The 26,538-nt window shown below is 38.0% G+C and overlaps 1 protein-coding gene across 1 annotated transcript in view; it reads right to left on the bottom strand.

The window, feature by feature from the left end:
• Positions 1-26,538, bottom strand: part of LOC137255931 (receptor-type tyrosine-protein phosphatase N2-like) — a 221,384-nt gene that overhangs the window by 9,463 nt on the left and 185,383 nt on the right. The window contains exons 12-19 of the mRNA XM_067793531.1: positions 25,574-25,759; positions 24,317-24,447; positions 14,053-14,107; positions 10,411-10,558; positions 7,380-7,453; positions 1,901-1,978; positions 1,463-1,582; positions 960-1,126 (exon numbers count right to left, since the gene is read on the bottom strand). Of these exons, the coding sequence (XP_067649632.1) occupies positions 960-1,126; positions 1,463-1,582; positions 1,901-1,978; positions 7,380-7,453; positions 10,411-10,558; positions 14,053-14,107; positions 24,317-24,447; positions 25,574-25,759 (959 nt within the window). The remainder of the gene's footprint in view (positions 1-959; positions 1,127-1,462; positions 1,583-1,900; positions 1,979-7,379; positions 7,454-10,410; positions 10,559-14,052; positions 14,108-24,316; positions 24,448-25,573; positions 25,760-26,538) is intronic.

The raw sequence follows: 26,538 nt of genomic DNA, 5'->3' as shown, positions 1-26,538 counted from the left end.
TCTAAATTCCAAGTTTAACATATAACTCTGATGTAAAAATACAAACACAAATAAGGCATTTGTAAATGCATGTGAGTGTTATTTTCAAGAGGTTGGAGGGTGTTGTTTGGTTTGTGGTCTCCCAGTATACCCAGCATTGTTGTGACTATAACACACTGATCGACATTCACAACTGGAATACAATGGCGTGCATCACCCAAACGCCTGATGTTTCCCTCTCCTTGTACTATTCATGAGGGTTGTCAAACACCACATTCTACCCAGATCTTCATCAGGTGCTTACAGTGTAGAAATGGTTTGAATTAAATGCTGCAAGCAGTGACGCAGGTTATAATTGTTGACCATTTGGGGTTTGGTTGACCACTGACCGACCATAAAATAATCATTGACCTCTGCTGTATTATGAAGGACACATCAACATTGCGCCACATGAGTTTTGAGTGAGTATCTGTTCAAACAACAACCTTCTACTTGTGACAAAGCTATCTACAAGTGTCACTGTTTGTTTCAAATACAGCTATTGTATGCAAATGGCAGTATTGGCTGCATTAGAACTTGGAAGCATACAGCCGTATCTGGGATATCAGTTAGACACACAACACATGTTGCAGCTATCATTTGTTGCATGTATCTTTGTTCAAACAAAGTCCAAACCTGAACTATTCTTGTTCTAATCCACTACAATGAATACTTTACACAACTGTATTTGCCTTAGTATATCACCATATTTAAAGGTCAAATGAACTTTAGTAAATCTTTTTAAATGTGAAACGTAAATTAACTGAAATAAGCTTTACTCCTTCTGGAATATGCTGTGGTACAGATGCAACATGTGAAAATATTTCTTACATGAGACATTTTTACATAAATTGGTTCTACTTCTCAATCAAAAAATGTTCACTCCCCCAACAAACAGTGGCAGCTATGAAGTATGTGAGTGAGTGTTGAGCAAGCTGTACCTGCGGAAGTCCAGGAGTGCCTTGATTGATCCAGGAACGCAGAGGTTGGGCCAGGTGAGGAAGTGGAACTGGGTCACAGTGCGAGTCTCGTTAGTCTGCAAATTCTTCAGGTAGAAGCTCCTGACCAGGTAGTCATCACACCAGATGTGCTCCGACACAAGGTGTACCTGTAGCCAAATCAAATAAATATAATCTCAAGACTAACACAATGTCTATCAGGACCATTCACCAATAGTGCTAGTGATGTGTGTTAGATACAGCTGTAACCAAGCACTTGTGTCAAGTAATGTGCATGATACATATGGCTTAACCACCAGGTGTGTCGTTTAGATTTCAATATCAGTTTCTGTTGCCATGATCACCATGAATTCTAATATAGAAACAGCTGCAACAGAGAATAAGAGCGTTCCTAATGACTGGTTAGCAGACAATACGAATTTTGGCTTAATCGGAAACAGTCATTTGAACAGGTGTGATGTGTGACTTGTTGTATTGGATCGTACCTCGTAGATGTGGTAGAGATCACTTCCTTCCTCTGGCCAATAGCGATGACACATAGCTGTTCCGGTCTCTGTCAGTTTGGACAGCATCACAATGACCACACTGCCTTGTTCCCAGACCATCTAGACAGGCCATAAACAGGTAACTGTAACTGTTCCCAAACCACACGCACACATCCCAATGATGTCCTGCTAACTACTAACAGTTCACACGACACACACATTGATCATGCGATGTTAGCCATTAAACATTCACACAAAACACAAGGACAGACCAACACGCCATCTCTTCTACAAAAAGAATAACTTCACCACTCATCAAAATCCACTTAGTCAGTTTATGAATTGTATGATGTTACTGACATTTCTCTAACCTTTCTCTTGACATACATAGAGACAATAAAATCCAGTAGCTTCTGAATTGCTAATCCCCAGTATTACCTGCCAAAAGTCAGCTACGGTGTGTGGTAGTGGCCCCTGGGTGGCAATGAAAGCAGGGTTGCGGGGGTCATGGTCCGTCTGAAAAAAAACAACAGAAGTCTTCTTAATATCCAGTCACTCATTTAGCTTCCAGTCAAGTACAACAAAAAACATAATAGATGGTACAGAAATCTTGACTTCAAAACAGTTCAACAGATCTTTTAAAATTCAGTTGAAGTCGTGCCATCCTAGTACCTATGAAGGCTATGAATTGGTCAGATAGTTTAGGAAAATGACTAATTATTGTCTGATTCAAAACTGGAAAGTGATGCTGTGTAAAAGAGACAAAAGAAAGTTTACAAAAAACAAAGTATTACAACAAAAGCAGATACATTATGTAGACCTTCCCACAACATGCTGAAAGAAGTACTGTCAGAGAAAGTGTTGATTAATTCTAGTAAAACCCTATGTTCTTCTAACATTACCATCCTTAGAGTGACACCAGTTCCAACACTGACCAAAGAATGTTTTGTGAAATGGCATTCTGAATTTGTAATCTCTGTAACATGACAAATAACTTCTCATACCTGGAGTACTTATTTATCCATTTAGCTTTGCACTAGTCCATTCAGTTTCTGTTCTAATTGAATCTTTACTGAGCTGTAATACCTTTGGCGATCCATCATTACATTGGGATATTATTCTTCCAGTGGCATTCAAGGTCCATCAACTTCCTCGAAAATATTTTGTAAATGATTGGGTCATTATGATTTTTTTCTGCTTCCTCATAACACAGCACACTAATGGTACCCAAGATTCCTAAAGCATTACAAAACATTACATGATTGTCAAGGCATGACAGAGAGTGAGTTCTTGCTTAAAAATGAAATGTTTAAGAACGTTTTATTTTGTCCCCATTCCAAGCAGCAGGCACTTTGGCAAACAGATGAGAGTGCGTATTAATTATTTGCTTAAGCTGAGATCAATCTGGAGACAGTTAATTCATACAAGTAGTTTTCAGGCAAACAATAGTCACATCACTCTAATCGATTGACCTCGGTTTTTCAAAACGATTTGGGAATGGTCGGAAAATGTGGATGTGGCCTTATTTTCTTCGATGAATGACATGTTGGGAATAAATGAGAATCAATTTGGACATTGTCCATCTGTTTTCACTCAGGGGCAAGTCAAACAACCACACTCAACTTGGAGCCAAACATTTCATATGCTTCTTTCAAGGAAATGTGAATCCCTTAAATATTTATAGATGAATTATAGTATATTTCTCAGAGTTAAGAAAACAATCTAAGCGTTCTGTACTCTTAGATCTAAGTGAAAAATGTATGATGTTGATATTCAGTTAGAAGCCTATTGTTTGAAGTTGTTTCATGAGAGAACAACCAACGGCCTCTAAGAACACACCTCTGTTAATTGGACAACATTAGAAGACTTCAACTTGAGGGGTCTTTCATGTGAAATATTACTTTATCCTTTACTAGACAAAATATGAACTATCAAAAATATTACTGTTAATGAATCTATTTCTGGGACATACTATTATGAGAAATGAGCAGAAATAAGAACCTGGAATATGCTCAATTGTCTTTCAACAAACCAGCATCTGTAAGTCATCTTTAATTCCAAGAATGATGTATATCTCAACGAAACAAACTCCACAGAGTTTCTTCTAGAAAGATTTTGATGCCTTTCATCCACAAACTGTTAAAAAGGATGCTGAGGATAATATGACAGACATGAACCTCATACATAAGTGTTATCAATCAACAGATGCTGAGCTTTCAGAACGTCTTTGATAAGAAAGTGTGAAGGAGACTTTCAACAGAACCTGCTCTCAAACCTGTAGGATAAAAGGCACTCTCAATCAAAACAAGTAACACAATAAACTCCTTTGATAAAAAACAGAAATTTTCAACTTAATAATGCTGACCATGATCAATATGCACTAAGAATTTAAAACAACATAGCTACGTTAAAACCTATTGAAGACAACCTATTTTCCAAACATGTTAATGCATGAAGAAGCCATTTTGTCAAAGGCAATATTTGACAGATGGTGTATTTATAACAATGATACAGTTTTACTACTTACAATAATCAAGAAGAAACTTAATATTCAGATAATATGGATGAGTCAAAATCTTTCCCCTCGCTGTTTTCACCCTTCATGATTATCCGTGCATGCTTTGCAAGCAGTATAGCGCAGTCCTCGTCTGTCTTGGAATCAAGCTCTCTACATTAAGGAAGTATCACTCTATCTCACGTTTTACGATTCGGTTCCAATAGACGCATTCACTGTCTGATCCTAGGTGATATTTCTAATGTCGTAATACCTCATGCCTAGGGAAACTCACAGATTGGCATGGAGAGAAAACTTTCCCTAGGGAAAAATCTTTTTTGAGGCTCTGAACCAAGGATAACAAATACATGAAATATTTTACAACTTGTACTTGTGAAATAATCCTCTGAACCACATTTGTAAAGCTGGCTATAATTCTGTGGTATTAGGGGAAACGTTTTCATGATATCCTCAGTAAGGGCTCCCTCTAGGTGACTACTAGCCCTAATGTGGTGTTGTGTACAATTATTGCTGAGCAGCAGTAAAATCAGTGACTATATATTCGAAGGAAGCAAATCAACCTTAGTATACTCAAGTTAACATTGCTTTATTTTCAAATGTTTTTTGTTACTCTGATAAATGAAGATTAACACATAAAATAATTTGTACATAACAGTTTGCACCCATCAGAGATATGACTACACTCATGGATAAATTGTTGGAAGTAAAAGTCATAAGATTTTTGTCTTAAATACATCAGATGTCCAGATTATGTGTGCTCCAAATTTTATACCTACATAAAACCATTAAAGTATTTCACAGATATAATCTATGTTTATCTACCACAATTCAACGTAGAGGAAATATAAATAACACTCCAGAAAACTCCCCAAAGTTCACTGACAGAAATTCTGCAAAAAGAAACTGCAACATTCTGAAGTACTATCTCTTTATGGTTTTAAAAAGCAAAACAAATTCATTTTAATGTTTAGGCAATTTATCAAGAAAATGCTGAACTTGTTGAAAACACATTTTCAGTGCAATGATGTACATTTCTGTAGTTTTTAAGCATTATTTATACCAAAATCTGAGCTGGAACATGACCACCGTAACATAAAAATGGCATGTCCCTGACACAAACTGTGCTTAAAGTCTAAAATTATCACACAAAAATACTGTGTAATGTCATGGAAACAGGGCTGACAACATGACAGCAATATATACATAAATAAGTGAACTTTTAAATAATTTCCTATCTCAAATCATTAAGGTTTACAAACACACTAAGATATGTGTATTAATTTAACACCTGCAAGTATTACAAACACTCTCGATGCAATTAAATGTGAATACCAAAGGTCATTCTCCCAAGTTTATACCTCAAAATATAATCAAATATCTTTAAGAGAAATAAACACTGCCAAGGATCATATTTTGATATTTTATGGAAACAATCTAAACTCTATCTGACCTGGCAAGTAAATCTTCAGCCATTTCCAAGCCAAAAGCGACAATTAACTGCCAAACTCATAACCCACAAGGAACTTTATGTCGATTCCTCTGAAGCAATCACATGCTCCATTGGCCCCCTCTGATGGCATAATTCTGTCTCCAATCTTAAGAAGTCTTTGAAAATTAAAAGATGCCAGTACTCAAAGATAAAACTCATAAATTATATCTCTGTCGCAATCCTGTAATTATCAAATACGTTAGGCTGTTAAATGCTTTGACAAAGCGAGAGAAATCATTTATTTATTGCACAGCGATGCTATTCATTCCTCATGACAGAATTCATGGGCTGGTACTCATACAGGTATTGTCTTGCATTGTTCTATCATACCACAGTGTGCTAGAATATCTGCCCAGCTGTGGCAATGAGCTGGTGATTGTAACAGTCTTAACAGTGCTTTGATTCATATATTTTCTTTTTAACAAAACCAGACAGAGATAAATTATGTTCATTTGAATCTCATACCATATGGGTTCATTTTATATTACAAAATTGATAAACGCCCCTTCATATTTCATGCAAATTATATTCTTTATTTGAGATTGTGCTTTATGTCGATTCTTGATAAGAAAATAGGTTTCTTTAAGCCATCCTTGCCAACTAGATGATTTATTAGATACAATCAATCACAACTGTATTAACCATCATAGAAATGGACTATTGCAATGTGAGGCATAAAACTAAGTACACTCACTCGTAATTGCATTGATCAATGCTCACAATATCACTCACTTTATTGTTTGGCCTAGATTCAGTTATTTACAGACAGCTGTCTTCAAGCTGGACCAATACTGATTTTTTTAAAGAGCAAAACAATAAATAAAACGTATCAAACCGCAGTCTATATTTCAGAAACACACCTTGAATATTCATTACATGTACATTGTCAACATGTTTAAAACTCCTACATCTCAGTATTCCCAGCAGAAACAAATACTTTAAAGTACATATTTTTGCAACAATTTCAGTAATTTAAGACCCAGACTCTCAGCTTTGTGTCTGACAAATGTTTCGTAACAAAATTAAGTTGAGTGAATCACAGTCACTTTGGAGCTGTATGAAGCCAACATTGGGAAGAGCTTCAGACATACACTGTATCAGAAAGCAGTCATTTGCGTGATTTATTCAATTGAGCTTTCCATGCATAACGTATATACACTTATTTATATATATGTCTTACCTATGTTCAATGCTTTATTTCCACTGCATGATATAGAGCCAAGAGTGAATTTGTTTACCATAAATGTCCATAACTTGGTATTGGGTGTGCTAATCATATATCAGCATTTGCTGGGTAGCTATTGTGAGGGTCTATGCAGAGGTACTTTCCCACAAAAATTATATTTTCACATTTTTCACTTTATAAACATTCAAGTGGCTGATACAATCAGCAATATCAGCCACTTGCCTGACTCCCAAGAGAATTATTGTTTTGTCTGGTGTGCTCAGCGAAAAACCCATTAAGTCCACATTACAAGAAATTAGAATCTTCAGAAAACGCTGCCATGAGACAACTTGGGGCAAGCTGACTGAGACTGCAGTTTGTAGTGCCATGCCTTGATTCAGTTTGTTTCAAGGTTTGGTCCAGGACACATCCATTTACAAACCTAATTTACACACCCAGAAAGTTACATTTCTTGACTAAGTCAGTTTTACCACAATAGTGGCAGTGCTAAACCATTGCACCTTCAGTTTAATATACAATGTTCTGTGCGAAGTCATGCTGAAGACATAAGTTCAATTCCCCACATGGTTACAAGGTGTGACGGCCATTTCTTATGTCCCCATCGAGATATTGTTAGAATATTGCTACAAGCAATGTAAAACCAAACACACTCACTCACCCATAATCAAGCACAAGTACTCTCTCTATCTCTCTCTTTCCCTCTACACAAAAAAAGACAAAAACTCACGATGAAATTTGCATTGATGTAGTCAGATCCAGACACATTTGCAGCAGTTGAAATGACGACACGAGAGTGATCATCTGTAAGGTAATATAACATTTAAATCAAACATTTAGATAATAAGTTTAAATGCACTGCAATGCCTACCCTGAGTGAAAGAAAACTGTGTAGGCAGTGTATGTGTGCATCTCTATAATAACAATACACAAACAAATATACCAATAATATTCTCATACTGAGCGTGAAGTTTCATGGCCTCTTGTTATTAACCATAATTAGTTGTGATGGATCTTTAGAGATGTCCAAAGATTGTGTACAGTATGTTTAACTGTTTGGTGCCAAGGTTATCATGCAATCATAAAATGCCAATACCAATATGTACATGAACACATTCACTTGTATTTCCTGTGTGCATGAATCATCATAAAGAAGCCTTTTATGCATCTGAAATCATTTCCAATCACAACACACACTTTCACAATAAGATGACCCTTCTTTCAATCTTATTCCTTTGAAACCTCAAACAAAACTGTTCCAACAATAAGAAGTTCAAAACACTGTTCATATGTAACAAAATTCAACAAACACAGACTAAAGCACACATTTACAAATGAGAAGCTGATAAAACATTATATAATTCCAACTGCATGACTGCATTCATGTCATATTAAACAATGTAAGGATTACACCCATTTAGACGTAACCATGGAGCATAGTTTGAACATCTTTACCAGCAATGAATATTTCCCTATACCCCGAAATAGCCATGGACTGAAGTGAGATTGTTGTGCCGGACTGGGAGTCAACCCTCGGCCACTGTCACAGATGACCCATTCATCATTTGCCTCATTGGACCATTAACTCCTGCTTAGAATGCTGCACACCCTTCCATAGCTCGGGGGTAAGTAGCTGCTAGTTTTAAAACTAATATCAGCCATGTTCTATTTCCCTTTGGCATAATACGCGCCTATAATACAAGCTGGGCAAGAAAGAAGTAATAATCTATTGCCAGCCTTTCAATTTTCTTTCCGATATTCCACATGCCAAGAAAACCTGAGTAGGATAAAACAGATTTCCACTGTGGGTGAACTTGGAGTGATATTGTACATTATTGTAGGGCTCTGAAGCCAGACCTGTTTATAGATCCATAATACTGCTTGCCTTGACACTGATTATTTTAGCCCAATAATTGAGATAACAAATATTTCAAACCAATATTCAATTCATTTACATGAAAGACTAAAATAGCAATATTGCTTTTTCACTGAATGCATTGATAGACTTCTCTGTCCAAAGCAGTTGCTGTTATTATTCTAAAGCATCTTATAACTTATTACTTAGAAGATGGCATTCCGATAGCAGAATTTCAATAAACATTGAGACAGAAGGCTTCGGATAATAAAAAGATATAGAAAACAGATTTCAAATCCCTTATTTTGTTGCATATTCACAGCAAAGAAAAAATAAAAAAAATTATGTTACTATGTTGTAGGAAAAAGTTAGAAAATGTAATCATACACTACACATATTTAAATCACTTGTAAAGTATACATCCTTCCAAACCTGAAATCAAAAGTCTTGTATTTATATAATGCTGAGCAGAACATGTTACACCTATTTTACAGGGAACACACTCTTGTGATTAAAAAAAGAAATCGTCACACACTACAAATCAGACACAACTAATTCAGCTAGTTGTGTTCTATACTGAATATTCATGTCTTTGAGGCCAATGATATATTCCCATATAATACATCATACAACAAACAAAATTTAAAAGCAATTTATCTCTGTATATTGTTCATAGTAAATATATCTCTCAGTTTTTATGTTCATTTTATATGGAAGACATGTAGCTGTGAAATCAGCTGCATGTGTTGGGGAAGACTATCTTTGTTTATAGACGTGTGATGTAGGATTACTTTGAAAGACGTTAATGACTCCAAGCATGATACAAATAGCAATAAATAATTAGATTCCTCTGTACAAATATATTTTTCACTAAAAATGCTCATCTGCCTGATCTGTCACATAACAAGAGCTTTGTAAACCTGTTCCCGAAAAAAAATAATTTGCTTCACTTCTAATCCATGTTTTCTATCAATATTCCTGAAAACCATTGCCAAAGAAACTCCAAGTATTGACAAGCTGTTCGGAATGAGTCAAGATCAAATCAATTACAAATCTTTATCTCAGAGAAATAATTTCTGGAATAAAGAATTGAGCAAGCTGAGCACACTAGGTCTTCTTGCACTTCCATCCTGTCAACAAATACACAAACGAGGCTCAACTCAATAATGAGCTCTTCATCAATTAGATTCATTAGTGATAAGTCTAGGTTATGTAAAGCCAATGGTTATTGGTAATGACAAACGACTTGCTGCCCCTGTTGTTATGCCGACAGGGCTGAGACTTCCTGTGCGTGATCACGGCAAACTTCCGAACACGTGAAATAAACAGCGTAATTGCGCGCACAGCTCTTGCTGATCGGTGACAGGTTTTTGGTTTCGTCTATGAATAATCAAAGGTTGAGGAAACTGCAAGCAATGTTTGGCCAATGTCCTATTCTTTCCGAGTTGCAAATCATTTGATTTATAGACGTTTTGAGTTGAATGTGGTCATGTATTATGCATCTGCATGCATACTGTTGATCTGATGCCATCGTGATAATCAGATCCAATACCTCATGATAATCAGATGCTGGTCCTACAGGATGTGTGTGGAATCAATGGTTGATGGTGCTCAACCAGAACTCTATGATATGTACAAAGCACAGCTTTTGATTCAGTATTCATAAACTACTTCATAAATTTCTTTCACATTGGGCTATATTAATTATACCAGGTCATAATTCAAACTAACTTGAACAACATACCCAATAATAACCTACTGAAAATAAACTGTATGTAAACACCAATGTAACCTCTGTGACATAAAATGATTATGACACATTGTTAGATGAAGGAAAATGTATGTGATGACAACTAATGATTAAAGATCTATCTTATCTTGTGAAATGAATCTTAGTGGTACATACAGGGTAGGATATCACCATATCTGTTCTTGCGAGTGTTGGAAGGGTCTGCGGCAACTGCGGTGGCACAGGGGTCAGCCTCATAGGCACACAGAGCCTCCCACTCCTGATCAAGACGGTCCTGGTTCTTCAGATGGTCCTCCATGTAAGACTACAAACCCAAAACTACAAAGTTGTAGAACAGTATATATATGCACGTCATATAAGAACTATCAAAATACATTCAAATCAGTGAAAAAAAAACTCTCAAAAAACACAATTTCGGGAACAAAACAATAAACAATATTCTCTACTAAACTTTCATAAAACTAATATGAAAATCCAGAGTTCCAAATGCAAATGGTGTATCTTATGAAAGAGGATCCTAATATAATAACGTCAAATTGATTCACGATATCAATAAAAAAAATTGTATTTCATTGTTCAATCTTCGAACCAGTGTCATGGCTATTTGTGTTCCACAGGTTGATGCCATCAGAAAACTACTCATTACTACCAAGACATGTGAAAACCATCTGACAGCTCAATGACCTTAATAACAAGCTTGGCCTATCCATCCATCAAAATTCATTAAAACTCCCCAATTTTGTAATTCCTGCTTTTGAATGTGCATCATGGACATTAGCAATGGGTGTAGAATCAAATTAAACTGTCAGCTGGTCAAATCTGGACAAAAGTAAGGCAAGTGACATTTTCTGTCGGAACTGTTCCTCCCAGGACTAAACATGGATCGTGTGTTTCACTGACATAGTTCTAGACCTTGTTGACACGGTCATAGATTTCATTGATATTCATATCTGTGATAATCAATGAAGACCCATTAACTCATATTTGACAGGAAATAGCATGCAATTTACACCTGCCCCTTTCATCTTGCACATTCTATTTACCATTCTATTCTGTTTACCTGTGTAATTTATACTACAGGTGGTCATTATATGCCACAGCGAACAGTGTAACCAGATTTAAACTTCAGCTTACATCAGTTTTCAGAAAATATTCATACATCATTATTTGTTTGCCAGGAGTCACTAGAAGCGAGTTAATCATACAGTGACATTCATTCAGCAGTTGAGCATCTACTTCACTGTGATTACCTCATTTTGAGGGCAATGATGAATCAAGCCACATTTGTACTTTCATAAGATTACCTCAAAATGCAGGAAACATGTTTATTTGTCTGGCCATGAATGCAACAATAACTCTAAAAATGTGATCCGAAATACCTATCTGTAATTGCACCCTCAAGACCTTGATTTCAAAATTCACTTTTCACTTCTATGAAAAAGGCTTCATTTTTAACCAATAGCATTTTGCCTGCCACGACATGATCATGAGTTAATCTTGGATATCCAGGACAAAAAGAATATTGTTTTCAACAGCTGGAAAACAAAATTGGAAATGCCAGAGTTAAAAAAAATGATCAATACCTAAATGTCACAATGTTTGCAAGAGAGAACAATTTATTTCCCAAAGTCTTTCAGCATGCAAATTAGCAAATCGCTTAAATGAGATTTTTAGCTGATGGTTCCATGGCCAATTCCAATGTATGGGGCATGTATCTCTCTGTATGAGGCCAGGCTGACAGTTACTCTTATGTACTCATGCACAAGTCCTCAGCCGCATGGTACAGGTCTATAGTCAGCCGATTGGAAAAATGTTGTCATTTATTTCTCTTCAGAATTGTTCTCCGAGTCATGAGGAGGGCAGAAGTGGTTAGAAAGTTATCACCAAACTGTCGTATGAATTGGGTTGCTGGGAGACCAATTTTAAAAGCAGGGAACGCGTTAAATTTGTCTGAGAGTGTAGCAAGCACTTCCTGGCTATTTCAACCAGGGAGACGCTTGTGATTCCTGGCGAGTGTTATCCGAGAGTCGCCATAATGGCCACATCACGTCAATGTCGAAACCATCTGTCATATAACCGGACCATTGATCCAGTGATACAAGTACCACATTAAAATCAATAACTGCTGCACCGTTAATCATCAGCTCCCAATCAGGACACATAGGATTGCGCTACAGGGTTCCAGACCCTCAAAAAGTTTTATGTCCTCAGGGCCATGATGCACAGATGTGTTGAAGATAGTTTCAGGATTTTTTGGGAAATAATTCAGTAAATTTTTTTAATAATTTTGAATTCCTATTCTGCAAAGTGCATGAGGCAATATTTAATTCAAGAATGTAAAATAACGTTCATAAAATGTGTTTCTACCTTAGCATCCTTCGTTTGAATACTAGAAATTTACTAAATCAAAATTCTTCAAATTGTAAAGAAACTGATGTCAATATTTTCACTCATTTCCTAGATGCAATCTCAGCAACAGTTTCTTCATTAGTCTTTACACTCTGAACTGACATTATTATCATTTACAAAATACCTTCTCAGCATCAGAAAGCTATTAATAGTTCTGGAAGTACTGAATATCATCATTAAAAGAAATAACAAGAAAAGAGTCAAACATTTTAATGCTACAGACAATGTGAGTGAGTGAGTTTAGTTTTACGCTGCACTCAGCAATATTCCAGTTATATGACGGTGGTCTGTAAATAATCGAGTCTGGACCAGACAATCCACTGACCCATCGTTCTGTGCAATTGGGTACCGATGACTTTTGTAAACGAAGTCAGTGAGCCTGACCATCTGATCTCGTTAGTGGCCTCTTACAACTAGCCACTTTGCCTTTCATGGCAAGCATGGGTTTCTGAAGGCCTATTCTACCCTGGGACCTTTACAGTTCACAGAAAATGTGTTAGAAATTGTAACCTAAATGGTATTTTACAGAGTGTATGGTCTAGTTCCTACATTCTCTGAAGGATTTAGTTATATATACTCAGCACCAATAATATTCTATGTGGCGTATTTAATTTCATAGTTTGATTTCCAAAAAAAATATTGAATTACACATATAAACACAACAATTTCTGGTTCAGAGACTCCTATTCATAGCTATTCATGGTCTGATAAACAGGAAACACAGGAGTTCTGAGCTTGGACAATAATTATCTGTTAATGACTGTCAGTACATTAACTGCTCTTTATAACCTGCCTGACTCAGCACAGGAGTTGTTACATATCTTCTCCATATATATAAGTTTTGGATATGCCCCCAAATATATCTAAGTTTAATGAACATATGGAACAGATTTTGAATTGTCCTTGCCACGTAAACATTCCATGTGTATTAATCAAACTCCATAAGATCTGATAAACAGACAAGTATAAGAAACATCTGAAGCATCTCATAAAAAGTGAAAAGAATGCAAGTTAATAAATATGCAACAAAAATGGAATATGTACTCAGGCACTTTCCATTTCAATAGTGAAAAACCCAGGATTGTAATTACTAAAAAATTCAAACTCCAACCAGGTCAAATTTTTGACAACACAATCATTTCTTATGTATGTGCAGTTGTACAAAGTTTGGGAAGTCTATGTGCCTGATAGGACACAGGAGGAAACACCATCTGTTAGAGACAGTTCTTGCTCCATTCCGCTGCTGCAACAACCTGCGTGGAGGCGCCGCTGACAGAGGCTGCACAGCAACCTGTGTGTGGCGCCGAGTGCGGTGTTGACGACAGCATTATCACAAGGTCTCATTCAGTATTCACAAATATTGATTCTCCCAGAGTTGTCTCTACTCACCAGAACGATGTGCCCCGTCGATATGTCCATGTTGGATGCCACTGGCTCCTCGCTCCTGGAAGACGGTAAATAGATGGTTTCAGTTCTACAACATGGAGAGACATCGTACACACAGCACCAATCTTTAATATGAACAAAATCCTCGTCATCCTTCTCTCCAGACATAACGAACGAGGACACTAATTAACTATGTGATCGTAAATCCGGCAGGGACAGCAGCCATTTCATTCAGATTCCCTCCTCCTCCTCTCTCGTAGTTCCCATGACTGCGACAACACAGCTAAATCATTAAATTGCATAGAAATAGGGCTAAGGATGAAGTCACATGCTGGTTATTTTCAGAATTCAAACTAGCATGTGTGTATCTGTTATGTGATGCCGTTGACTGAAGTTCCACGTGCAATCTTCCCCTGTGATAAAGTCTCACGTTCTGGTGTAACGAGGTGGGCAGGCTCTCTCCCTTATCACAGGTCAAAATCTCCGACAGATAATCAAAAATAATAATCCTCAATGTGAAAATAAGCCTGGTCCACAAATAGATCCTCCTCCCCTTGTCACCTAGTCATCCTACGCTCTCACGATATTGCTCCAGACCTTCACAGACTCAGGTGTTTGATCATGCTTAATAAACATGTTCAACATACTGTGACCCATATCATCCCTTTCCTGAAGGTATATCATTGTCATGTATTTCCATTAAGATCAATTAGAGATACTAAAGTTCAAAATACATTTCCGATATGGCATTAATATCTTAGATCACTTTTTCACAAATGACAAACAACACTTTTCCACATCAGAATCTGTTTTGAGGTACATTTTCCACTTTCAACCTGCAGCAACTAAAATACACCTGATAAACTGTCCCCACAAGTTTTCACAGTGTTTTGATGTGTATTGACTTGAATCGGTTTTCTCCACCATATGTTCTCCTCGGAATCACGGACAATGGTCACATATGGAATATGCTTTGTAACAAGTAATAATGTCTATAATCAAAATCAATATATACTTTGATTGTACTCAGCATTCTCTGAGGAATACACATATGTTTGAGAAACTGTGTGATTCTATTTGATTCCAGACACAAATATTCTTCTCCACCATAAAGGGCTGGAGGAACTTCACCAGATATGCTCGAGGTCGGAATACAGACAGCAGGACAGATCCATATGTAACTTGAATTAACTACACACGTCCTATTCTCGTCCCTGATCAGTTGACCTGATGGTGGTGTCAGTCTACTGGAATATTTTTGGCCATGTAAATCAGAGTCCCCTTGTACACACCACCTCTAGCAAGTCCTCCTCATTGCCAGTGCCTTAGTCCTGGAATTAAAGCCTGTTTTTGCTGTGTCAGCATGAACAGCACCACAATGTCATGGTGAACTACAGGAAGTTCCAGGTCACTAGTACTGTGAAGATGGTATCTTGTTTAGTTTTTAAAGCCTGGATTGACAAGAGTTTGAAACTTGTCTTTCCTGTGATAATTTCTGCACTAGCATCATCCTTTTAACATAGATCAGCTCTCACTGAGAGCCACAATAAATCAATCTGACAGATGCCATTTCTACAAGTCTTCAAATGTCCAGGACTATAACCTGACCATGCAACACTCCCAGGAATATCACCATCATGAACATTTCCCCACAGGCCTGATGCAACACTGTCTCCATCACGTCTCACAACATCCCCACAAACATACTACCATGGAGATGCTTCCTCTCACTTGCTACTACAATGGTAGACATGGCAAACAAAGACGTCATGGCAGTCCCTAGAGGATTGACACCACTCTGCTTATGTCTGACACAGATAGAAAGACGCTACACAACAGTGTACGCCTGTGACCCTTCACAGTCTTCCTGAACGTTCAATGAGAAACATGATATATGTGAAAAGCCAGTGTTGTTGTTCAATGCCTTAAACTCCTGGAATTATATTAAAGTGATCGTAACTATCTATAAATAGATGTCAGCATTCACCACTGGATGCAGCATTCTGCAACCTGGACGAGCGTGGTTTTATACGATGCTGTATTTTGTATTCAGGTTTATGTTATCACAAAAACCTATGGACCAGCTGACACACAAAAGGTCATGGTTGAGAGGTTATATGTCAGTTCTAGTCGGATCAAGCTGTGAATAATGCTTCCACACACACATCATAATGTGAAGTACTGTTATAGGACTGATGGGATCTATTAACCCTACTTAAAATTCTTGTAGTTGCTCAGGGTAATCTGTCTGTCAGGCTAATCTGTCATATAAAAATAGTACCTTGTGTTTAAATGATTTGGGGCAGCATATTCACCCCACAAACAAAACTGAAATTTATTTTGCACATAACTTTGATAAAATAGGAGGACATATACTCATGGAAACGAATAACGGAACACATGAAAGTATCTAATCAAAGAATTTCATCCACAGCGCATTGTGCACCCTGTGAAGAAACTTGCAAAAAATAAAGGAACACTTGTACTTTCATGAGTTCCCTTATTCACTTCCATATTATATATATGTATGTTATATCAAGAAGGATGAATATATTTGAATTGACTAATTCAAATACGAGACATCCTAAGTTGTTCAAATAAAATTAGAACTATATGGTTTATACTTGTAGCAGCACTTTAAACCACACCAACATACACTGCAATATCAAAAATAGAATTTGAATGTTACTCATTTTCAAGAATGTTTAATAGGAATGACAAGTCTTTATAGATGATCCACTTTTTTATGATACAATAGTGATGTTTCAGTATAGATACTCATACCATTTTCATCTTTAACAAAACATCGCTATTGTAAGCAAAGAGGTTGATCATCCCTAAAAATTTGTCATTCGTACTGCTTACAAGTTATAGATTGCCTCTCTAACAGTTCATTTAATCTCATGTTAACAGAAAAGAAATTCTGAATTCAAGTTTGACATTTTGAACAAATTTCTGGCAAACCCCCAAAATTAAGCTCTGATAAAATTATTGTTTCTAAAACCTCCCTGCAAATACCCTGTGAATTTTTCCTTTTTCACACTTGACTGCCATACTAACCCACAATGTTCTGATGCCCTGAAAAGCCCTGTATCATATTGATGTTGTGCCTTTAAATGAGGTTACATGGATCAGAGGTTTCAAATTACAGTCTAATGCACTTTCATGACTTCTTCTGTGAGGAATTCAATATTTCATTACTCTATCAATCCATGTTTTTAGACTCCCAACAAAAAGCCCTTCAAAACCACATCACTGATGATTGTCTGTTTTGATGATAGCCATTGTCAGATCATTGTCTTTTTTCCTTATTTTATGTCTGTGCCATCAGATCCCTATTTTGAATACTGACTGTTCATCTCTGTCCATAAACGATGGGAGTGTGCTAAGACAATCACGGGTGTATTGATTCATTACCTAATGCACTGTCAGGTGCTAAGAGTGTTTTAACAATAAAAATACAAATTAAGTGATTTACGGTTGGCACAGGTACTATTTACCCAAATGTAAAGATCAGAATTGTGCAAAATCACTTTACATTATGAATTAACCACATAACATCTTCAATCAAAAAAAGATAAATAAATAAACATAACAAAACACATGCAAACAAGGCAAAGGTTTAAAAAAAAATAATCAAAAGATTCAGGATTTGTCAAATATTCTGTTAAAAGAGCATTTATTCAAATATCCTGCTAAAACCTTTGAACCAGTAAGAAGGGTGGCTTAAATACCTTGTGTGAGTAAAGCCATGTTTGTCGGCATCCAAAGTGGCTTGATTACCCAGGTATTAACAAGGCAGATTTGTCAAAAGATGTGCAAATTACAATCTTTTTTCCCTCCTTAAACCCACCCTGCTATCCTCCATATTGATTGGAGGGTTGGTTCCCAGTAGACAAGCCAGCAGCTCAGCCCAAGCCATCTTTCATGTTCTACCAAGATAAAAGCTTTTTTCTCTTTCTACTTCTAATCTGTCCATAACATGCTGTTCGAGACCCAACAAGTCTATTTTCATCAAAGCACAAACCTGTCAAAAATTGGACATTGCCAATACCGTATAGAGTTTCAATTTGCTTCTGAAATTGCAGTGAGGAGGGAAAATGTATCCCACAATTCATTTGTCGCTGCAGGAGGATAATTTGCCCTGTTACCATGTTTACAGAATGAATTCTGCAACAATCGACCCAACCTGCTCACAATTTGTCCATCATTTTCCACACTGAGGTTTTTGAAAGGTTTATTTCCGTCAACAACATTTTGGCAAAATTGACATGGGAAATGATTTGGTGATGAAAATGACATCACTTAAGAGCATTATGGAAGTTTTTTCAAATGGGATTGTCAATATGCAAAAGTTTAACTCTCAGTTCTTGACAGATCCACTTTAGTTTTTGGCCCTTGTGAAATGCAGCATCTAGTTTTTATTACTGGCATACATGCTCAACAACGAAACATGTCATTTGTCAAGCAAAACAGACCATTCGGCCACAAATCTAAACATACAGCAAAGAGGATTATTGAAAACCTTAAACCTGTTCTTAACAATTCTAATATTAATGTCAGTACAGATTTAGTTGTATAGATTCTCAGCTATTTTGCCAAGTTCCATTGATTCCTGAAAAGATTACTGTCATACCTAGTTGCTTGCCACTCCTGTGAGCGTGTCTGGTGACCTCTGACGACCTCTATGATCAATGGTTTTGTCTGGTGCCCAGTGCCTAGTTAGACAGTACCTAAACACAGAAAATCCCCGGTTTCCGTCTCTCGTTGTCACTCCACACTAACAGCCCTCCTAATGCATCCTCTCATTTTAATTGGCATCAACCTCAGCATACCATTGCATCGTATATGAATCAAGATTTGGACCAAACTTGCCTGTGCATTTTTATGTTCATCATATAGCATTATTTTTTCAAAGATATAATAATGGAAAGGTTTGAAAAGGCTTCAATGAAGCTGTAAAAACAAGCTTCAATTTGACTACAGTTTATCCTCCAGAATTTTGTTCGTGTTTATCAGCATAAATGTTTGAATTATCATTTCCCAACCTGTTTTGACTCAAGTGCTAGTGCTGCAAGTCATATTAAACAACTACCTTTTGTTAGATTTCTTTCAAGGATTTCAGCTTTTAAGTCCAAAGAATACAGTATATATATATTTTTTAAAGTAATATATATGAATTATTTGGCCCTTTACTAAGGATATGACAAATATATTCATGTTATTCATGTTATTTATGGTTTTATATCTCAAACAAATGTTTAAGACACATTTCCAAATCTGATTTAACCGATGTACAAAATAAATTCTGCCTGTAAGGTTTGAAAATAACCCTGGATTCTTCCATGAATGCCATCAAGCCTGTTAAGTCACCACAGACAATATGGCTGCCAGAAGAGGAAATCCTGTCTTCCTAACCACTAGGGTCTAGGTTAAGACGTGAGATTTAGGCACCAGACAAAGCTAACACCAAAGCTAACAAGTGAGGAGAAGTGGGACGACTTTGCCATTACATGAACCCATTGTGAGACAAAATTAGTGGCAGCAGTGCATGGTTCTTACTGAACCTACAGTAGTGTGTGGCAGTGTCTTCAGTTTGCGTAGGTCAATGCCACGATAATATAACTTGTTCTGATAGACAAGTGCTTATCCTGACAGTCTGCAAGGATGAGTAGGGAAAGGATGGTTTGGATGGGAAGTCCAGGAAAGCTAAGAAAGATTCCCACTGATTTCAGATAGGTTTACATAAGACCCAGCACACTGGGCATGTTATCTTATTCTTACTTACTTGTTCGGGATGTAAAGTACAGAATATCTAAGAAAGATTTCCAGAGATTTTTGATAGAGTTACAAAGACCCAGCATGCTGAGTGTGTCATTTTATTCTTACTTAATCACTAAAACAATAAACTAAAACAACATATCACCTTGTGCCTGTAGCGACCGTAGAACTGCAAAGCACTGTGAGCGGATGTAGTAGACAAAGACTCTTAACAAGGCACATTGTGACTCCGGGCATATTTCGGAGTGGGTCATCTGGAAGTTAATGAGCAGCAAAAGACACAAGCAACTTCCTTGACAGACAAGACAAGCCCACCCTTGTCCCTCCGTGGGCCTGCACGCATCACAATGAGGAATTAGGGGAAAAATTGAATTTCTCATCCACGCTTCTCACTCCTGTGAGTGTGAGATTGGTAGAAATAGATGTAGCTCATTACTGTCACATCAGAGGGCTTGTACCTCACAGCTGGCACATCGATACAGAAGGACACCAAGCTCCATGAACTGCATGTACACGGATGTCTGGAACAACCTTCAGCATCGTCTCAATTTTTGGGTACAACATGATCTGGCGGCGTCAACTGGGAACATGGTAGATAAAATAGGTCCTTCGTTTCTGTATGTAGATCAGGAGGATACACCAGACTCTAGTGGAGACTGTGTCTATATGTAAATTTAGTACATAAAAAAACTCCTGAATCATGCATTGTGTCAAAATATAGGTCTTGTGGATACAACAGGCCATAGTGAAGATGGTCTATATATAGACCACATAGCTACAAAAGGACTGAGTTCAGATCTGTGGCTATCTGTAAGTGTAATGGCTACAACAGACTCCAGTCCAGATCTGTGGCTATCTGTAAGTGTAATGGCTACAACAGACTCCAGTCCAGATCTGTGGCTATCTGTAAGTGTAATGGCTACAACAGACTCCAGTCCAGATCTGTGGCTATCTGTAAGTGTAATGGCTACAACAGACTCCAGTCCAGATCTGTGGCTATCTGTAAGTGTAATGGCTACAACAGACTCCAGTCCAGATCTGTGGCTATCTGTAAGTGTAATGGCTACAACAGACTCCAGTCCAGATCTGTGGCTATCTGTAAGTGTAATGGCTACAACAGACTCCAGTCCAGATCTGTGGCTATCTGTAAGTGTAATGGCTACAACAGACTCCAGTCCAGATCTGTGGCTATCTGTAAGTGTAATGGCTACAACAGACTCCAGTCCAGATCTGTGGCTATCTGTAAGTGTAATGGCTACAACAGACTCCAGTCCAGATCTGTGGCTATCTGTAAGTGTAATGGCTACAACAGACTCCAGTCCAGATCTGTGGCTATCTGTAAGTGTAATGGCTACAACAGACTCCAGTCCAGATCTGTGGCTTTCTGTATGTCTGTTGGCTACAAATGACTCCAGTTCAAATCTGTGCCTATCTGTATGCCTGTTGGCTATAACAGACTCCAGTCCAGATCTGTGTCAATCTGTATGTCTTTTGGCCACAACAGTATCCAGTTCAGATCTGTGTCTATCTGGTTGTCTGTTGGCCACAACAGACCCAAGTATAGAGTTACGTCTGTCTGCAGGTATAGTCACTGATGACATCTGTAGCTTCTGAGGTGTTGATGGGGTGATTGGTTATTAGGCATTTCTCTGTTGTCAATGAATCCAGCATGTAATACCATAATGCTTGCAGATTGAGGATCAGGGTTTGGAACCCAGATTCATAGCATCCACTGAGGACACACTGTGATCACTCTATGCCTGCTCTAGACTCACACATGTTATTTGTGTGACTCCATAACTGAAATACCTCTAGTTCTGGCAGCCAAAGCATCCAGTGGAGAGAACAACCTGCACACATAGTAACACTATACATGTATGCCACTAAATGTAAGAGCACAACGTCAAGTATCACTAAGACATGAAGCCACACAGAAAAAAAAATCACTCAGTCATGTGACACATATTGTCACAAAAATGTATCTCTGAACTCAGTGAATCACACAATCACACAAAACATTTATATCCCCGATTAAAAATGTGTCAACCATTTTGGTCTGGACTATTGTAATGGGAATGATAAATTAATTCAATGAAAATCAAGTAGCCATGGTGATGGCTGATTCAAAGAGGTTGGAGTGCTGCTCCTAGCTCTGTTGCTTGTCCCAAGGGCTGCTAAATTATACATTAATAACCACAACCAACATGGCCCAGTAGAGGACACCATTAATTGTATGATAATATGATGTAATAACTCCCCAGTCTGACATGACGGTTCAGGAGCACAAACTGATGAAAGATAACATATTCATTCATTGAGTGATTAATCGAGGAAAATGACTTGGTCACAATGGCTGATCAATCTTGTCAAAAGGGGGAAAAAATCAAAAGATTTAGTTTTGGTTTTCTGCTTTCAGGATGGCATCTGTAGACAATCATGAAAGGCACAAGTGTGGGCTTTAGTCTGCCTTGCTAATGTTTGAGTATTCCAGAGAGGGATTTTCCATTTCTACTTCTTGAATGAAGGTTTCAATCTGTTGAATCAGTGTGTGTGGATTCATCTTAAAACACAAGATAGAATAGAAGTGAATACCAGTGACTAGTGGTGGGTGGATACTAATGGGTGATTTCTGCGGTATGGAGCAACAATAGAAGATCCCTTTGGATGGATACCAATGGGTGATTACTGGTGGATGGATACCAATGGGTGATTACTGGTGGATGGATACCAAAGGGTGATTACTGGTGGATGGATACCAATGGGTGATTACTGGTGGATGGATACCAATGGGTGATAACTGGTGGATGGATACTCGAAGGTGAATAGTGGGGACTGGATGTTGATGGGCAACAGCAATGATTGAATATTGGCAGGTGAATAGTGGAAGGTGAATACTGATGAGTAAACGTCAGATCTATGGAATTGTGGATAATAGATTCTTGTGTATGGATACTGGATACATGTATACGGATAATGGTATGTGCATACTGGATATTGGTGGGTGAATAGTGGTACATGGATAGTAACAAATGGATACTGAATAGTGGTGGGTGATAGGGTTGATTAGATACTGGTACGTGGATACTGAATAGTGGTGGGTGATAATGATGACTAGATACTGGTATGTGGATACTGAATAGTGGTAGGTGATAGTGATGACTAGATACTGGTACGTGGATACTGAATAGTGGTGGGTGATAGTGATGACTAGATACTGGTATGTGGATACTGAATATTGGTGGGTGATAGGGTTGATTAGATACTGGTACGTGGATACTGAATAGTGGTGGGTGATAGGGTTGATTAGATACTGGTACGTGGATACTGAATAGTGGTGGGTGATAATGATGACTAGATACTGGTATGTGGATACTGAATAGTGGTGGGTGATAGTGATGACTAGATACTGGTATGTGGATACTGAATAGTGGTAGGTGATAGTGATGACTAGATACTGGTAGGTGGATACTGAATAGTGGTAGGTGATAGTGGTGGATGGATACTGGTAGGTGGATATTAAATAGTTTTAGGTGATAGTGGTGAATGGATACTGGTAGGTGGATACTGAATAGAGGTAGGTGATAGTGGTGAATGGATACTGGTAGGTGGATACTGAATAGTGGTAGGTGATAGTGGTGAATGGATATTGGTAGGTGGATACTGAATAGTGGTGGGTGATAGTGATGACTAGATGCTGGTTGGTGGATACTGAACAGTCGTGGGTGATAGTGATGACTAGATACTAGTTGGTGGATACTGAATAGTGGTGGGTGATAGTGGTGAATGGATACTGGTAGGTGGATACTGAATAGAGGTGGGTGATAGTGGTGACTAGATACTGGTACGTGGATACTGAATAGCGGTGGGTGGATACTGGTTGGTGGATACTGAATAGTGGTGGATGAAAGTGGTGGGTGGATACTGGTTGGTGGATACTGAATAGTGGTGGGTGATCGTGATGACTAGATACGGGTAGGTGGATACTGAATAGTGGTGAGTGATAGTAGTGTTGAATGGATACTGGTTGGTGGATACTGAATAGTGGTGGGTGATAGTGGTGAATGGATACTGGTAGATGGATACTGAATAGTGGTGGGTGACAGTAGTGGTGAATGGATACTGGTAGGTGGATAGTGAATAGTGATGGGTGATAGTGGTGAATGGATACTGTTTGGTGGATAATGAATAATGGTGGATAAAAGTGGTGGGTGGATAGTGGTAAGTGGATAATTGCGTGTGAAAGAGTTCTAAAGTCTTTCTTATATAGACATATTTGTATATTCCACTACTGAAAACATTTCTCCACAGGGAACACACCACAAGTAATAATATCACCAAATATGATGCCAGGAATCCCAAAATTCCACGGTCAAGGTTTGACAACTAGTTTGACTTCGGGGATTCAACTCCGGATGTCTTTACATTGAAAACAGTTTTAGAAATACTGTTACTTCACATCTATTATCTAGGCAGCAGGTCAACTTACCAGGATGATGTACTGCTCCTGCTGGAGGGGCTACGGACCTGGGACTCGGACACGCTGCCAATTCGGGAGGCGGCATGGAGTGGCTCTGGCTTCTCTGAAGACTTGCTTTGCATACGCTGACGACATAAGTCCTGTTGCAGAAATGAAGTCTTGTACACCACCATCTCAACTACAAGAACAGTCATCTTTAGCACCTGCTATATTCACACACTTACACATGTCCCTAGGTTTGAAAAATATTCAGCTGAGTTGGGTTTTCCTTCACACCAGCGTTACTCCAACCTTAGAGTGACGAGTGAAAAATATTAAGGGTGGTGGGGTAGCCTAGTAGTGAAAGCATTCACTCTTCATGCTTAAGACCTGGGTTTGATTTCCCACGTGTGTAATTTGTGAAGCCTATTTCTGGTGTCACCCACCATGATATTGCTGGCATACTGCCTAAAACTTAACTCACTCACTCTTAAAAATATCCTTGACTATGTTTTGTGCAGTATTCAGGACAATGAAACCTTTTAAAATATTTGGATATTCATGTAAAGGCAATAGGAACCACACATACAACAAAAAATATGGAACCTGTCTATAAATCTGTTAAGCAATGAGTTGATGAGGGTCTTAAGTAATCGTTGTGTCTGATATGGGTAAAAACTCACTGAACAGAGAACTATCAAGGCAGCAGGAAATATTTGAGCTGTTTTTCAACATTTGATAGCAACATGCCTTCATTAATATTTATAACATTTTATTCAAGGCATCTGTATGACAACATTAAACCTACAATATTGACTTTAATATGTACAACTTCAAATATTGAATCCTTCTAAAATCATATTTGATACACTTGAGCCTCTTCCATAAAGTGATGTCATGGGAGCCATTACCTGACTTAAGAGGAGCACTGGGGTAGCCTAGCAGGTAAAGTGTTCTCTCATCACAGTAAAGACCTTGGTTCAGTTCCCCACATGAGAACAATGTTTGAAGCCCATTTCTGGTGTCCCTGGCCTTGATATTGCTGAATATTGCTAAAGGTTGCATAAACTAACCTCAACCACTCCTGAGGAGGACAAGTAACCTCAACCACTCCTGAGGAGGACAAGTAACCTCAACCACTCCTGAGGACAAGTAACCTCAACCACTCCTGAGGAGGACAAGTAACCTCAACCACTCCTGAGGAGGACAAGTAACCTCAACCACTCCTGAGGAGGACAAGTAACCTCAACCACTCCTGAGGAGGACAAGAATGGCTGCTTTCCTTACCTGGTAGTCTTTGGATGCCTCGTTTCCTTCGCCTGTTGCTGATAGCTGAGCCAGTTTTTCCTTGGAGCGGGTGTGGCGCTTGATGATGTAGATGACGACAACGGCAAGGAGAATACCAGCAATAGAGCCAACCAGGATGAATGTCAGAACAACATAGTTGTTGTCTTTCTTCAATGCCACCTGGTTCTGAAACAACAAACAACATTGAAAGCCTTACTCTTTGGAGTTAGCACACATTTTTGCTGTATGCAGTTTTACATGTTTACAATTAGATGCTACAGTAGATGCCTGAGCAAAGGAAGGATTTATTCAGTCCTCACTGATATTACATACATCAACTAGGGGTCACTCAGTTGAATATTGCTATGATCATCCTTCAATATCAGGAGATGACTACCACCAGTCATTCAACTCCACAGGGAGCCCAGAACATCAAGTAGAAATCTAAAATGTCTGATTGAATCTGACAGTTTTCATTCATAGAATCACATCCCTTCCTTGCGGGACAGATCCAGATGACCAACAGGAAATGAGCATCAGTATGAGTGATGTGTCACAATGACATATGTGTCACAATGACAGCTGTCAATAAGAGAGTTTGCTTGTGTGCAAAGCAGGCCTACTTGTTTATAGAGGACCTATGGTAGAATTAGGTGAGTTGATTGATGACCCAGGAGCCAGGTGCTGGCTGGTATTCAGATATGTAACAAATTGTCACCTCCCCTGAGTATTCTTTGTCTTCCCTCTACTTGCTCAAAACACTAACAAGATTCTGATGACATAAGCAATAAGTTAACGTATTTTCATAATGCTAAAAGCTTTGACTTCTTCAAGCACAAAGTCAAGTCTTATGAGAACACTTTTACAACATCTTGCATCTGTCCTTTTTCAGCCAAGTCAGGAGAAAATAAATGTTCCCAGAAAAACAACCATTTCAAGATAGTTTATTTAAGCTGCTTTTAGAT

Source organism: Haliotis asinina, chromosome 11 (genome assembly GCF_037392515.1).
Source record: "Haliotis asinina isolate JCU_RB_2024 chromosome 11, JCU_Hal_asi_v2, whole genome shotgun sequence".
In the NCBI taxonomy this organism is placed as follows: Eukaryota; Metazoa; Mollusca; class Gastropoda; order Lepetellida; family Haliotidae; genus Haliotis; species Haliotis asinina.
Note: the sequence above shows the minus strand (reverse complement) of the source record. Positions and strands in the feature narration are given on the sequence as shown.